The 12,799-nt window shown below is 40.6% G+C and overlaps 2 protein-coding genes across 2 annotated transcripts; both read right to left on the bottom strand.

Moving 5' to 3' along the window:
- Window positions 1-189: 189 nt before the first annotated feature.
- fbxo10 (F-box protein 10) lies at window positions 190-7,320 on the bottom strand. Its single transcript, XM_067584578.1, has 11 exons — window positions 6,956-7,320; window positions 5,955-6,584; window positions 4,972-5,787; window positions 4,607-4,756; window positions 3,343-3,479; window positions 2,598-2,668; window positions 2,351-2,503; window positions 1,872-2,222; window positions 1,470-1,780; window positions 1,196-1,380; window positions 190-1,018 (listed from the first exon to the last, which is right to left on the bottom strand). The coding sequence occupies exons 2-11, from the start codon at window positions 6,537-6,539 to the stop codon at window positions 838-840; spliced, it is 2,940 nt and encodes a 979-aa protein (XP_067440679.1). The 5' UTR covers window positions 6,540-6,584; window positions 6,956-7,320; the 3' UTR covers window positions 190-837.
- Window positions 7,321-10,461: 3,141 nt separating this feature from the next.
- On the bottom strand, window positions 10,462-12,249 carry LOC137179695 (interleukin-8-like). The gene is made up of 4 exons (XM_067584573.1): window positions 12,081-12,249; window positions 11,699-11,831; window positions 11,526-11,606; window positions 10,462-10,848 (listed from the first exon to the last, which is right to left on the bottom strand). The coding sequence occupies exons 1-4, from the start codon at window positions 12,130-12,132 to the stop codon at window positions 10,836-10,838; spliced, it is 279 nt and encodes a 92-aa protein (XP_067440674.1). The 5' UTR covers window positions 12,133-12,249; the 3' UTR covers window positions 10,462-10,835.
- Window positions 12,250-12,799: the final 550 nt, after the last annotated feature.

Below are 12,799 nucleotides of genomic sequence, written 5' to 3'. Positions count from 1 at the left end.
ATGTGTCACTGCGCAGGGTGCTGATACTATCTGGAATGATATGTTGTCTTCCCTCATTGAATTTCATGCAAGAAGTCAAAGAAAGCTGGACTGCATTGCTTTTTAAAAATAGTATGAGGATGTGATTCAAGAACACAGACTCACCAGGTAACAGAACAGCTCTGTGCAAGAGGCAGAAGCTAGTTTGGCTTTGTTCTTTTTTTTTTTTTTTTGCATATACACCTCACATTATGACAACTCCTTCTCTAGCTACAATCATCGATTGATTTAAAAAAGTCAATCAAGGCACAGCTTGACTTTGTAACATGGTTGAAGCTGCTTTGACTCCTGCTAGGATTTATAAATGTGCACTTCCTAACCAGCAAGTCTCTGAAGCGCAGTAACAAAATGGAGGAAGTTTAGGCTACAGCTAATTATATACATGAATATGAAGTCTGCAAGTAAAAGAGAACATTGAGTTAAAGCTTTAGTGTGTAAATGGTTGGGTGATGATGACAATGCTTGAATGTCTTGTAATTCCAGCTCCAAGTCATTAGTCCAAATTTGATGAGTGCACTGGCATTTCATGGTAACATTTAAAAAAAAAAGTCTGATTTCAGATTTACAAAATGTGCCATAATAATATAAAAGAAGGTGGATGGCCTCTTTAGTGGTTATAATCGGTGCAGCTTCTTTCTTCTCGGACTCCACCCGAATGGGAGGGCATCATGGAAGATCGTCTTTGGGGTCAGAGTGCAGAGGAGTCCAGTATGCATCAGACCAAATGTGACAAGATGCTGACCTCTTGGCAAAGTCATTCATATTGTTTTTTTTTTTTTTTTAAGTGCTCGCTGTTTTTCACAGAATGGAGCAGAACATGCTTCCACTGTGGCAACCACTCTCCACAGTGGCGCTGATTCTTGTTGTCATAGAAATTCCAAGTCGGGAAGGATATTGGGATGAGGAGAGTCCAGAAGGGGAGCTGGCCAGTGGACGAGGGGGAGGGTTTTCTAAAACCCAGGGGGGAGCAGATGTACAGCTATAAAATGCAAAGAGATAAAAGAAACAGTGAGTAAAATTATTTTTCATAAAAAAAATTTAATACAAAAATCAGGAGCAGTGCAAATGATAAGCTGAAAAAGAGGCAGAAAGAGCAGACAGCGAAGCCACTGATGGTCTTTAAATCTCTAGCACTTTCTTTTGGTTGCCTAGTTACCTGTTATGTCTTAGAATACTGTTGTTGCGCAACACACAGCTTTCATTGCCAGGATCCATATGTAGAAGTGTTTTTTTGTTTCCAGGGTGGCCCTGGAATAACAGATTGTCATGGACAGCACCTTTTACTGGCCCCAGCACGGCGATGCCACAACCCTGTGCTGGTTGGACACGGTTGCGCAGTACCTGAAGATAAGAATGATTTGTTCAGTGAATAGTGGTGTTAGTATTTTTAGAGACAAGAGTTACTGTATTAATGCCTCTCTCCATCTCACCTTGATATCAGCACTGCCAGAGACCTGGATCCCATATCCACGGTTTCCAACCACATCATTCTCCACAATCTGCCCGTTACCATTGAAACTCACACCGTGGCCACAGTTTTCATATATGCCATTACCACGAAGCTCCACCCTGCAGTCTCTCTCCACCGTAACACCACCTCGACCATTTTCAAGAACGCAGTTTGTAACCAGACGGGTCAGCTGACTGCTCTGCAGCACACCAATGCCGGTTCCCCGGTTACTGTTCACGAGGTTAGCGAAAACATTGAGCGGCTCGCTGCTCTTCACATACAGGCCGACCGCTACAGGAATGAAGACAGAAAGATTGAGAGAGCATTTAGAGATGAGGAGCGAGTGACTATTTGTATTTGACCCAGCGGGTGCATTTATTACCTCCGTTGTAGCTCATGCAGTTGCTTTCTACCAGGGCCACGCTGATGGAGCGACGGGCAGAGTGGCGCTCATCCTCGCTGTCCAGATCGCTCTCCCATGCAAACAATTCCCCCTCCTCGTTCAAGTTCTCCTGCCCTTCTCTGTCTTCTCCCTCTACTCCCCTCCTTTCCCCTCTTCCTGCTTCTCCACCAATCCCTTCCTGCCCTGGCCAGTTTCCCTCCCTGGCCTCGATGTTCTCTGGATCCTTCCTGCAGAACACTGCCAGTCCATACATACAGTTATGGGTGATATAGTTTCCTAAGAGCTGCGGAAGACTGGACGACATAACCCACACACCACAGCCTTTGTTACCTAGAGGAAGACAAGAAATCAAACATCTGTGCATGTGGGAGACTTTCTAGAGCCTTTTGGATAAGTCATACATCTGTTATGCCAAGATAAATTCAGGATTCCATCATTATCAGGCTGAAACAACTTACAGTAGACATGATTTCCCTCAATAAGTCCACGGCCTCTCTCTCCCACCACCACACCATCTGAGTAGCCATGACAAATGTAGTTGTTCCTCAGAATGGGGTCACCTCCTCTGCGAATGTCCACACCCCCCCACTGGTTCTCTTTGATCACATTCTCTGGAATTACAATATATTTATTTATTTATTTGTAACAAAATCAAAGTTTGTGACAGATAAATGAAGAACCCACACACTTTGGGACTTAACACACCTGTTATCATCCCTCTGCCATTCTCATTAATAGCAATCCCTGCTGCCTGGCCTTGAAAGATGTGATTTCCACTATGAGAGAGAAAGTTAAAGGATAAAATGAGCAGGAAGGGAGCAAATATTGAATAAACACAGATTTTATGTAGTTTCACAAAAATCAGTGGTGATGACACAGAGCTAATTAATAAGCAGTTCTTCATATCAACTCTGGGTTCTAGTTGGGTGGTTGGTTTTTATCTCTTCTACAGAGAATGCAGAAACATAAGCCTTGCTTGTTTATCTTACAACATTACATAACACAGCTCGTACCAGACTTTTACTAAATAGGTTATCAAGCCATACAACACAAATGTTTCATTTGGAAAAAGAGGATTTTATCAGTTGCGTGGGAATTTGAAAAAACTGTACTAAATTCATTTCCTACAATTCAAGTGGCTCAGATTGCCAGCACCCTCATAAATATAGTGGTCAATCCTAATAAGCACCAGACCTGATTCGTGGGAAACTATTTCCTCTTAACTGTGCTGAACAATAACTCTCACATGTTTAGAAGAGTGGTAGACTCGCATCTATATCTTTCCTTGAATAATAGACATGAGTGTTTTGATTTGATTTGACGCAGAGAGAACAAGAAAGCTAAGCACAAATCTTTTGAAAAATGACTTCACACAATGGATAATACCCAAGTGATGGGAAAAGCTGTGAAAACACATTCCTGGTCAAGTACGTTCTGGGGTCCCACCCACCTGACCACTGGATTTCCACTGAAGAGAATATACACGCCTGCTTCCTTATTGTTGTAAATCTGGTTACTCCGAATTGAACCTTTTCCATTGCCAAGGACAACAACACCAGAACGCAAACCACTGTGTATTTTGTTACACTGTAGAAGAAAAGATAGAATCAGAGTGTAAAAACTGAGTACAAAAGATGAGCAAACTAAGAGCACTTTCCACACATTTGGAAATACATACTGTAGGCTACACCTACTGTTGTGACTTAAGTTTATATCGTTTGTGAGGTTTCATGAACCTCTACACCAAGAATACATCCAGTTTATTATAGACATCTCTTTGTTTGTTTGTTGTTGTGTTTGTTTTTCTTCTGTCCCCCCTCCCCCTTTCCCTCTCTCTTTCTCTCTCTCAACCCAACCGGTCAAAGCAGATGGCCGCCCACCAAGAGCCGGGGTCTGCTTGAGGTTTCTACCCGTTAAAGGGGAGTTTTTCCTCACCGCTGTCGCCAAGTGCTTGCTCATGGAGGAATTGTTGGGTCTCTGTAAATTAAAGAGTACGGTCTTGACCTGCTCTATGTGAAAAGTGCCTTGAGATGACTTCTGTTGTGATATGGCGCTATATAAATAAAGATTGATTGATTGATTGATTGATTGATTGATTGATTGATTGTTTACACAAAACAGCTTCCTCTTCTTATACAATGAATCCCTGACTGTCTACAGGCTCTTAAATTACCAATTAGGTGTAAAGGGAAATTAAACCTCAACAGAATCTAGGGCTGGAACTATTAGCAATACCATCAGCAATTTAGTAGTAAAATGCTAAATGTCTGCTATTTTCAGCTTTTCATAAATTTGCAGATTTTCATTGTTTTGTATAATTTTAAATTGAATATCTTTTGGTTTTGGACTGTTGGTAGAACAAAACAAGCAATGTGAATACTTTTTAGAACAAACTATTAATCAATTAAGCCTAAAAGTGACTGAGAATAACTGTTAGTTGCAGCCCTAACAGAATCCCACATCAAATTGAGCACTAAAGTACTAAAAGTTGGCAACAAATGCCCTTTCAAAGTCTTGTTTATTGTTTAAACAAGTTTACTACACTAGTTTGATTTTAATAATTTTACACTGAATTTTACGTAGGCAATGTTCTTGTACAGCTATTTAAGACAAATAATTTGTAGTAAAATGTCTTTATATTCAGGAAAGTAGAAGGTGTGTTTTGGTAATAATAAAACTTGGAAATTAGCTGTATTTTTATAAACAGGAGTTACCACAATGATGGGGTTTGCCCCTTTTCGGATGTCCAGCCCTGCTTCCCCATTCGAGTGGATGTTGTTTTCTGCAATGAGGCCCTGAGCCGAGAGACGCAGGAACACGCCTGACGCACGGCACTCACACACCTCATTTCTCAGCATCACTATCTGAAGATGGTGAGATAGAGAGAGAGCTCAAGTAACAGATTAAATAAGAAACTGCTGCTTAATTACTTATGATCTGGGCTACTTCCATAACTTAATACATAAGTTAAAAAGTTATGCAGCCTAAAAGTCACTGAACATAAGGAATTTAAATGTGTTAGGTTACATTGAATTGACATTCCACAAGTCTGAAACAAAGTTATTATAATCTTATTTACTGTGGAGTTCTGGATGCAGCGAACAGCATAATTCAGCCCACGGAAAACATTTCCCTCCAGTCGTGCGTGTCCATAATTGGACAAGTGCACACCACCCTTCCCTTCCCTGAAGAGGCAGCGTCTGACAATACAGCCAAGAGTGGATGCTGCCAATATCTGTGCGTCTGGGTCCCTGTCTAGTTCCTGCTGAAGGGTTAGGGGTTCAGGGGTCACAGACGGGGGATCTGAGGAAGAGGCCGATGGCACAGAGCCATCTGGCTGCGGCTTGAGCAAGTGGGATAAGCCATGATGGTCACACGGGATTTTGTAATCCAGTGTAAATGGGTTTTTGGTGTTGGTTCGTTCTCCCTCTCGGTTCTCCTCCTCTCTCTCACTGCGCTCACCATCACTCCAGCCATCTTCGATCACTGTGCCCTGACACACTGCTTCCACGCCGTTTCTTCTCTGCCAGTCCTCTATACTAATATGCTCCTTTTTAACACCAGGTGGCCCACTGGTTGAGTGGGCCTGGAGGCCTCTGGGAGGGCTATTATTATGCCCAAATAAACCACATGTTGGGAACGTCCTGGCCAGGCCAGCCAAATGTTTACAAGCCCAGTTCCTCTCTGCCACTGGAGGACCTTCTACTGTCACAGATGCTGTATCGCTTCCTGAGAAGTCACAGCTGTCCAATAGACTGAGGACAACACCCAGCAAATGAGCAGAACTGCCCTGTGAGAAGGAGCAGAAGCGAGCCTGGCAAGTTCCGGGGCCACGGATTTGCAGTTGAGCCCCCTCAAAGTTGCAGTTATCTAGTTGGACATGACCCCATGATGTCTAGAGCAAAGCAAGGTGAGAACGGTAATATGAGTCAGATATCAAAAAGATAAATATTTAGTAAGCATATCAGAACACACAAGAGTAAACAAATTAGGTTATATAATTCCATTAAGATAAGAGACATGACTGTATAAGGAAACCATCTGGACAAGCTGTAACTTCACCTTGTAGACCACCGTGGAGAACCAGGGTGGCATGAACACCAGATTGCACAGCCTGGCAGTGGGGCACTGCTGCTCCATACATACCAGAAGGGCCACCTCGCCCAGTCTTCCCAGCCCAACGAGCTCCACGGGCACCTTTAGCGCCACTTCAGCCTGCTCCTCATACACCCCTGGATGGAGAACCACACGGTCGTACGGCCCCACCACCCCAAGAGCTCCGCGCAGGGTCTCAAACTCACACCCAGGTCCCACGTGCCAAACCCTGCGGTCTTTCCGGCGACGGAAAAGGAGGAGGCATGCAGAGGACTGGAGCTCTGGCCCATTTTGAGTCCAGGTGCGGGTGGCCATGGCGTGCTGCTTCAGGGCCTCCCTCCAGGATGGGGGCTCCAGATGGGGCTGACTGGGCCAGTTGGGATGTCTGCACTCGGGGCAGCCCAGGCAGAGTTGTCTCCAGCGGGTGTTATCCAGGGAGAGGATGAGCTCCCGCCAGGCACGGCACACCTGGCAGCAGCGGCCCAGGTCAGGGAGAGGAAGATAGGCCAAGATAACCCTCCACAGCTCCACGGGGAGGCTGCCCACCTCCATGGCAGCAGAGACACCGGCTGGGGAGCACCGTGACGGGAGAGGCACCTGGAAACAGTCAGTCACACGCACGTTACATGACAATAACAACAAAAATACACAACACAGCTTAAAAGGGACAATAAATACATATATTATTCAATGCTATCATGGCCAGCTATAACTGTAACTAGCAGCCCTGTTGTATTGTAACAGGAAAACACACATAGACATGTTGGAAATGACGTATAGTGTAATGTTATAATAATTTCAATGTGTGTAACGTTAACTTATATGTGTAGGTTATGATAGTTTGCTACGATGAATCACTGGCTAGCTGGGTAACGGTGGTTACTGGCAAACCTTGCGTAACTAAGGTTAGCTTCCAACAACAAGCGCAAAAAGCATCGTACCCGTCAGCAATGAAAGCCTTAACCTACCTTTCACCGGTTTGCCTGAAGTTGACCTAGATCATAACATGATGGTTCAGTATTCAGGGCGGCTAGCTATCTTAACTACATGTCTGCGACTGCGACTTTTTTTTTTTTTGCACTGCTTCCAGAGTTAAAAACAACCCATGATAACTGCAGATGTGCCATCGAGATGGAGTTCAGACGTTTGCTTCCAATTTACGGCAAGAGAGCACGAAACATGAGAGGCTGGTCCATCTTCCGCTTCCTAAAAGTGGGTGTTTCCTAAGCAGGCTGCTGATGTGCAGCGGTTAAATCCAATGTATACACGTACATATGCTGTGTATGATGCCGTGCTCCATCTCTGTTTAGCCTCTCATTGCCGCCGACAGATTACTATGACAACTGGACACACTTTTTTATTTGCATGCTATTTCCTCTCCCATAATCATTATCCAAATAATATCATATTTATTGCAAGATGGGGAGCGCACTTCTGTGATAACACAGATAATGACAAAAATTCAGGATTTTACTGGCAGATTTTTGCTTTTCCATTGAGTTATTGGCGACGGGTTGAATGTGCGAGGGATTGGAAAACGAACTTGGAAATCAAGCAGTTCATAGTTTCTTCAGAACACTTGGCATATTCATAGTCAGATTAATCCAAAAAGTAGATACGAATCACAAAATTCCATTGAAAGTAGTCGTCATAACAGTCGTCATAACAGTACAAGGCCTATGTCATGAGGGTGTGTTTTCATCATATGATTCCTTTTTACAAATGCTTCACGGGTGTAGCCCAGCACATTCTCAGAGGACTGATTGTGTTAACATAGAAGGGCTGCAGCGAGCAACACAATAATCACCATCATAACAGCTCATCGCTGATAATTAATCTGGAATGTGATCTTGTTATAATTTTCTTCTGAGATATAACAGTAATGGACGCAGAAGCTGAAAATGTGATGTTAATTGCAGGCAAATTCATGTGCTTTTACTATATGTTGGTTATTATTTTAATAGTCATTCACATTGTTTTATGTCATCACTGTAAAATTTTGCAATGGAATACATTAATAATAGACTGTGCAAGTTCATTAAATGGCACAAATATAATAGTAATATTCAAGCCAGTTTTCCAAGAACTTTTTATTTAATTAAAAAAGAATGATACTGTTTTGACAAACAAGTAAGATAACAAGACACAGGCTTCTTTTTGCTATTGTTTATTCCTCCTCCTGCTCCCTCTCTTGCAAGAGGAGGACTTTGGCAAGGCTCTGAAGGATAATGAAAAAAAAAACTGGCAGTTGCTCTTACAGCCCAGTGCTCTATGCTTAGCAAAATGACTGCACCCAACTTAAAAAGACTTTATGTGCAGCTCTCAAATGTGTGACTTTGCTGCATTGTTACATGAACCTGTGTCTGTCTGGGATAGTTATATGGACCATTAGGACTTTTTCACGGTAGAAACCAGTGTTAATAATAAAATTTATTAATCATGGCTGATTTTCATTTAGCTGCTTCAGTTTCAGAGTCCTGCTATTGTGCAATCTGGTTCACTGTCACACTGTCATGACTTATGGGACATATGAATAGAACAGTGCCATTGTTAATGTTTAGTGCTTTCCCTACTATGAAATGCCTGTTGTGAAAAAGGCCAAGAAGTAAAAATAATTTTACTGCAACTTCCCCGTTACACAAAATGACGATAATATACTTCATAAGTGATCATCAACAGGCAATTAATATAACAGCTTCTGCATTTGACTCCTGGCTTTAAAAACTAAGTTTTATACTCTGCTAACTCAATACAAGGCACTCTGTATTTATTACATGTCTGATCATGTAAATTGTTTTGTTCCTTGGACTAATCTCCAATGATTGCTTGAATTGGTTTTGTTTTTAAAACCTTTCCCAAAGAAGATTTCAGAGAAAAACACACTGTCTTTTCCTAGGTGTGAGTTGATGCAGAGTTGGTTGGCACATTCACAAAAAAGGAACACACTGGTGGTCTTGCATAGTTATGGCAAGTGGTTAAAGCAAGTCTTTGCTTTGCTGCAGTCAAAGCAGCACTTTCTAGCTCAGAGTGTAACGTCTGTGGTATGACTTTATGAATCATTCTCTTTTTTCACATGAGTATCAAATGGCTATGACCAAAGTCCTGAATTCCTTTTGCAAGTCTAAACATGTCACAACAAATACAGATGGATTCCACATTTCCAGAGTTTCTGCCAGTAGAAAAAGCATTGATATAATCAAAGGAAGCAAGAGTTATTATTCTGTTAATTTTACCAATGAAGATAAAATCTGAGTGTTACAGTTGTGTCAGAATGTTGTTGTTGGCTCTAGTCACTTGTGATTCTATACAGATGAACTGCAGCAAAGCCTTCCTCTGGGAAATGATGTTAGACAGACCGTTTAACTTCATGTAATGACGCACTAAAATGATAAGATATCAGTAATGTTGGTTGTGTAGGAGTGCACTTATGAACCATGAAAAAGCATGTAATGACATGCACTTCTGACCAAGAGGTGGCGATGTCTATCCACTAAGGGTTAAATCTGACTCTGCAGGTGCACTGTTCTACATGACTCCATTATGGAGCATTGAATATTTAAAATGCTCACAAAGAGCAGAACAATCTCGTATTCTCCCAGACATTTTAAAATATTGTATATGGTGACTGTTTTTTTTTTTCATTGCTACATGTTCTATAAAATCACAATAAATAATACACAACAGTTGACAAAATCAGGAAATGAAACTTTCATGACTTCACCCTCAGATGTAGCTCTATCCTCCCTCTGAAAACAATCTAACACAGCTGCTCAAGTTCTCAGTAAGACCAAAAAGTGAATTTAATCAATTTTCCCAGTTCTCAGATCTTTACACCAGCTTCCTGTCGGTCACAGAATTTATTTTAAAATACTGTTGCTGGTTTATAAAGCTTAAACTTAGGCTAATGGTTTAGGGCCAAAAATATATTTCTGATCTTCTACTATGTTATGAACCATCCAAACATCTCAGATCAGCTGGAAGAGGTCTGCTCTCTGTCCCCAGAGTCAAAACATGGAGAAGCAGCATTCAGTTTTTATGCTCCACATATCTGGAAAAAACTCCCAGAAAACTGCAGGTCTGCTGCAACTCTCAGTTCAAGGCTGAAGGCTTATCAGTTTGCTGCTACCTTTTATTAAATCAAACTTGAGGCTTTTTATTAATATCTTACCCTACACTGTAACTTTTACTCTCCTGTTTTATCTGTCTTATTCTCTTTTAGCTTATTTTTATTTTCTATTTCACTCTTTTTAATTGTATTTAAATGTCTTTTTATAATGCCTTATGTTGCTTTTACATATTGCCTTGATGCCCTTTATGTTTTATGTAAAGCACTTTGAATTGCCTTATTATAGAAATGTGCTGTACAAATAAACTTGCCTTCCCTGAGCATTGCTGCCCATTAAGAAATTGCAATGAAAAAATAACACAAATAAAAAAGAATCTCAAAGGAGAAAGAAAGACAGAGATATTGATAGATGTTTGGTTCGTATAAGGTCACATTTTATTTGTACAGTTATTGTCTGACAGTACACCACTGTTTTGAATATCATGGTGTTGTGCAATCTGCACTGCTACTCACGTTTGTTTGGTGCTCTTATTTTTCCATTATGTTCAGCATTGCAGAGTAAGACACAAAAATTACTGATAGAATATTAACATTTTGAAATACAAGCTCTATTAAAGTATGTAATCATGTGATGCTTAACATATTGATCAGAAAGATACATTTGTGTCAACATGCATCCGTTCTCAATGACTCTCAGGAATTTCAAAAGTTGGTTCAAAGTAAACAAAAACTCATCACAGCCGCTGCATTTCTTTCATATTCCATCTGAGAGGGTTTGCTGTTTACAGTGTCTGCCTACAGAGGAGAAAACACCTGTTTTAGAAGTTAGCCACTTCACTTACACACACACATAGAATATGAAATTGGCAGTAGCATGTTTGCTGACTAACCACAATGGAGGGAAATCCAAATATGGTGTCACTGAAATAATTTATGCCACAATTTTAAATTCAGTACCATGGTTTGAAATGGAATGAGATAAATATGATAATAATGAGATTCATTTTAGCTACAATTTCTCGGTCCCAATAGAATCAGTTTTTATAATTAGACTGAGACATTTGCTCTGTTAGTGCCCATTGTATTGTTGAAAGTATCTGCTTCTTTAAGGTTTTTCAACAGCCTTGCCCCACTCATTAAGGCAGTAAATAAGTTACTAGCTTCCTTGAAAGTCAAATGTTAAGGAGAAGTGACTTTCCTCCTGCAAACATACACAATTGTTTTCCTTGTGATGGATTCCCAATCACAATGACGAAGTATGCAAACAAACCATATAACATCTTTTTATAACATCTATTTCTGCAAAATAGGCAGAGTTGCCTTTTAGTTGACACTATCCCAACAATAAAATCATGTGGTGTAGCAGTCTTGTTTATTTCAACTGCTTACCCTGAACACAAAGAATTAAAATTTCTCCTGTTCAAATAGGGTCTGTTTAAACATTCACAAAAACACAGTGAAGCTGGACTTACTCAGCTAGTTTCCTCACTTTTATGACCCAAGGAACATTAGGGTCCAGACAAACCTTTTGCCCATCCTTTTTAAGTGTAGCGCTGCGGGATCAAAGACAGATCAGACATCAGATACAGTATTATTGTATACTATGTTAACAGAACAACAATTGAACTTTGCACCCAGGGCTTACATAATCTCCTCGTTTTTGCAGTGGGAATTAGGACGGTTCACTTCCACTGTTCTTATGTGACGTCCAATGGGCTTTTTCTCCAGGTGAATGCATCGACATCGCAGAATCACTCCTTGATCCCCCAGACTGATACCTGAGGTTGAAAGAGGCCAGAAAAGGATATCAATATCTGGACAGAAACAATGTATACACACACACATACATATACATACACACACACACACACACACACACACACATATATATATATCATACTGCTGGTTACAAAATGCAGATCACAAACAGGCACTTGATGTAAATCAAGGAGTGCATGGATGCTGCAACAAAGATAGTAAATCATTAAATTCTTATATTTTAACTGTAATTGATAGATTAAACTCACCCTCAGGGATGGCCAGGATAACCAGAAGTACCACAATATTGATGACAGACATATCTGCTCTAAAGCTGAAGTTAGAGATGCAATCTACTTTTTAGAAAAAATTATAGTCAGTAGACTGCAAACCTATGAAGCTCAGCCCTTTACTTGTGACGCAGTTGTAAACTGAGAAAAATCTGCTTTTTATTCTCTCTTTATTTCTCCCTCCTTCACTTATTCCAAGGAACTGAGTTTTTTTTCTCATCATTGTTGAGTCACAATAAAAGGAGGGTTCATTTTTTGTTAATAGTACCACTCACAGGAAACAAGCATGCCTCAATAGTCATTGGTTATTTAGATTTAAGGGAGCTCTATTTGTAGTAGTAAACTAAACAATTTTGAGGAACTTTAAGGAATTATTTCTCAATATGCTTTTATTCTAGTAAGCAAACCTAAGATTTTTGGAATAAAGATCGTTTTCCAATGAGAATTGTCTTGCAGAGATTGCTCAGTGGGAAGCTCTGCAGAATTTGGACATCTGTGCCAAACCAAGTGCATTTATCTTTTCTGTCTCTGTGCTTTTGTGTCGCAGTATTTTGAAGTAACTTGTTTTGAGTTATAACCTCAAAAATATAACATCACCAAGCCACCTCCACCTCTGTTTTTCTTTAAACAAACCACATCAAGTGTGCAGAACAAAAACCCTTTTCTGGGTATAATCCTAAACATGGAACATGAATATG

This window comes from Thunnus thynnus, chromosome 3, assembly GCF_963924715.1.
Source record: "Thunnus thynnus chromosome 3, fThuThy2.1, whole genome shotgun sequence".
NCBI lineage: Eukaryota > Metazoa > Chordata > Actinopteri > Scombriformes > Scombridae > Thunnus > Thunnus thynnus.
This window is presented reverse-complemented; position numbering and strand designations above follow the sequence as displayed.